A 3,756-nucleotide genomic window follows, 5' to 3' on the forward strand; every position below is an offset into this window, starting at 1 on the left:
GATGAAATAAAGTACTTTGTGATTATATCTTAAGGTTTTATTTTTAGCTTTGACTGGAGTATACTCTCAAATAACATAATTCTTTATGTCAAGCCCTTGTAATGTTCTGCAAAAAAGCACACTGACTGTAAAACAAGAGGAAAGGCTATGTGATGTCAATCAAAACTGTGCTTTGCACAATACAGAGCTCTACAAATGATAAGACGGAATGAAATGATCCTGCTCTTAGATTTGATGGAACTGTTTAACTGCAAAGAAATCTGCAGAGAGACCTAGTTTTGTCCAAAATAGTGACACATAAAACAATTCTACTAATCTAGTAGTGAATTTAGCCGGTAGGTTTTTGGAGCTGAGAAGCTGGTGCTAGGAAATTTTTAGAAGAAGGTTTATGGCAAATTAACTACAACCAAACACAACCACTCAACTGGACCATTAGCTTTAACCAGACTGGGGGGACCTTTTATAAGAAATGACATGGCTGTTTACTATACATTATAGGGAAACAAGACATTAAAAATTTTATATGTGGGTTAATTTAATGAACTGGAGCTTTCTGGAAGATTAATAAAAACAATATTTGGAGTATCCTTTTTCCAATTTCTCCAACAAACTGAAAATCGGAATAAACTTTGCAAGGCTTTCTTTAACTTTGGGCTTCCCAGAATGAGAATGACAGACTGTGCAGGAGAATAAATATAAATGATCATCAAACAAATGCAAAATCCAAGGCTGCTAGGTGGAAAAAGATCCACAAACATCATCATTTCTGACAAGTAGAAAACCAGGTAGAGGATTAGGAGCAAGGTGACCGTTCTTGCTGCTCTTTCTTTAGCTTCTGTACGAGGGCTAAGACTATTGCTGATGTTCTTCTCCAGTACCTTGCTGTTGGTCACAAGTGATTTTAAAATTAACCCATTGGAAATAGCTACAAGAACCAAAGGGAGTGAGCAGCCTATAATGTTGCTAGCCAGCAAATAAGTAAGACTCAATTTAGGGACCTCAGTGTCCATGCTCTGATTATTGGGTAGGCCTCCACTTGGTATATCCTTGTAAGTGCTCCATAAAGCTGGCACTCCAATTGCTACAGAAGTTAAAACTGCAATTACTAGAAACCATGGTACCAGCTTTGGTATTCCTGCTTTGATACGTATTAGAAAAGGATTGGTAAATATTACTATTTGTAGACAGTAATAAACGCAAAGGCAGACTGTGAACCAAAAGCTGGCATATACAGGAAGAAACAGCAAAGTGTTAAAAGTATTGTAAACTTCATCAGAGAAGTACAACTCACTCCATAGAAGGCTCAAAAAGTCATTTGCTGTCATTACTAATTGGAATATTATGTTTGATAATCCAAGCGTGACTATAATTAAGTCAGAAGAACCAAGGCTTTTGCCCTTTGCTTTTTCAATGAGATTCACTGAGACAATGACACAGTTTGTGAAGATTCCAAAAACAGTGGTAGCCCCCAGGATGACCATGGATGCAAAAACAAAGAGAGTTGCCATTATCTGCCCTAGAAAATATGATGTAGTCCAATTAAAATAGTCTGCATATGAGGCATGACAGCTGAAAAGAAACATTGGGATGGATGAGTCCTTTCTAGAAATGTATTTGTATTAAGAAACATGAATCAATAAATAACCTTAAAAAACCTATGGTCCAAAAGATAAGACGTATATTATTTGAAGAGCAGATTTAGGCAATAAATGAAACATGTAAATTGCAAATGCCCTTTTCTATTCACATATTCTTGTATCACCAGTCAAATTCATACTTCCAACACAGGTTTGAACCTAACTATAGCTGGAAGTTTTACAAATCAAGATCTGTGTATTGAAGAGACAGTAATGATCATGTAATAAATTCTAAAGTAGCCAACCTGTATAGAACATGTTCTCATATTATCAAAAAACTGACATGCCTCATCATATTTCATGATTTCACTAAACCAGAACATGCAGGGCTTTCTCTCATCCGTAAGGCAAGCGACCACTGACACCAATGCAAGGTACAGGCGTCTTCCCTCCAAGAATAAACAAAGGACACCGGTATAAAATAATAATTTTACCCAACAATGTAAAAGGCACTTTTCCTCACCCTGGCCACCAATGAAACGGGCACTCTTCTTCCTACTGACACTAATGTCAGTGACCTACTGACACTAATGTACATATTTTCCTTTTATTGACCGACAATGAATCAGTATATCACATACAATATTTTGTATATATTATTTTTGTGCATGTTATGTACTGTCCATGATATATTTCTGCCTGTGCCATATATAACATACCCCTAAACCCTGAACTTTACACAGACGGCAATAACAACTTGACACAATGTCTAAACCCTCCCAAATGATCAAAAACAAAAAAAAGTTGCCTTTACATACACTTTAGACACTATTTACTAATATTCTTCTAAACCTAACCCACCCTTTAACAACAAATGATTATGCCCACATTCCTCCAAGGACAACTAATCAAACTGATCATTTCCCCTTACTCTGTAACCAAGGGTGTCTTTACAACATTATCAATCTCCATTCTGCAGGCATACTTGGTCTAAAGCCATGTCACACTAGCAGTTTGCAGCAGTGAACTCTGGCAACTACTGTTTTTTCTCTGTCAATATAGCTAGCTACAGAGTGATAACAATGATATAAGCACAAAAGAGCAGGGTCACCTTAATAACCTAAAAATATATTGAAAATATTTGCAGCAATTTTAAATAAGCACATAGAAATATTCTGAAATAACCATTTTACTTTTAAGACTAAAACTGAACTATTAATATAGGCTTTAGCCATTTCTATCCTGATATTGCAAGAAAGGAAAAAAAAAGGACAGTCTACTACTTGGCACAGAAGAAACTGTTGTAATTTTGTTTTAAAACAAGGCATGGCTAGTAACTGATTTTATGGGCAATAACTTACACAGATGAATTGCCATCATGAAAAGAGGAGAACAGAACAGGAGTCAGAATAAATCTGGATTGCTCAACATATTCAACTGGATTCAGAAATTCATAAAAAGGTTATTATTAAAAGGAATTATGAACTGTGATATATGATGTTATATTGTGTTATATATAGTGGATGGACGAGTCAAATATGAGGAAGAATGTGGTGTCAAGGCACAAAGTTTACATTTGACCTATTTCATTCTCCTGGTATATACTGTTTATTACTGAATATCTGGGAAAGAGAAAGCTATAATGTATAAAATTTGTCATGCTCGGTAATATAAAGGGACCAATGACAGTATATAGTTAAGAAATAAAAGCAACACTTCTGTCCCAGATAACAATAATGTAAAGTAAAATGTATCACTGAGGGGCACAGGTGGTCTCCCTACAGGCAGTATACAATACAGGAGATGCTAAGGGGCTTTAAAAGCTCTGTTCTATTATATTGTGAGTAGTGGATATCCAAACTAGAATCTGAGCTCAGAGAACTGAAACTTCAAGTTCTCAGAATAGCTCTGCTCTAAGTTGGAACTGACTCCAACTGGAACTACATGACTACCACTAGTAATGACACAGCTCACTGACAGCATACTTACGTAGAATGGGTGCACATGGCCAATGCTTGTCCTGGTCCTCACTAGTCCTGCAGTGGACATTAGGGGAACAGTATTTGCTGTATACAGTACAGTTATTCTCTAGGCCAGGGTTGTTCAATTCCAGTCTTCTGGGGCCACATACAGGCCAGATTTCCATATAAACCGGATAATTTTTATTTACTACTTTCCA

At 36.3% G+C, this 3,756-nt stretch overlaps 1 protein-coding gene across 1 annotated transcript; it reads right to left on the reverse strand.

The window, feature by feature from the left end:
* Nucleotides 1–530: 530 nt before the first annotated feature.
* On the reverse strand, nt 531–1,508 carry LOC140332656 (taste receptor type 2 member 40-like). The gene has a single exon (XM_072413848.1). The coding sequence runs from the start codon at nt 1,506–1,508 to the stop codon at nt 531–533; it is 978 nt and encodes a 325-aa protein (XP_072269949.1).
* Nucleotides 1,509–3,756: the final 2,248 nt, after the last annotated feature.

Source organism: Pyxicephalus adspersus, chromosome 6, assembly GCF_032062135.1.
Source record: "Pyxicephalus adspersus chromosome 6, UCB_Pads_2.0, whole genome shotgun sequence".
NCBI classification, from domain to species: domain Eukaryota; kingdom Metazoa; phylum Chordata; class Amphibia; order Anura; family Pyxicephalidae; genus Pyxicephalus; species Pyxicephalus adspersus.

Bases quoted from the DNA above. Each gene is read 5' to 3' on its own strand.
- LOC140332656 (XM_072413848.1), bottom strand. From the start codon at position 1,508: ATGGCAACTCTCTTTGTTTTTGCATCCATGGTCATCCTGGGGGCTACC.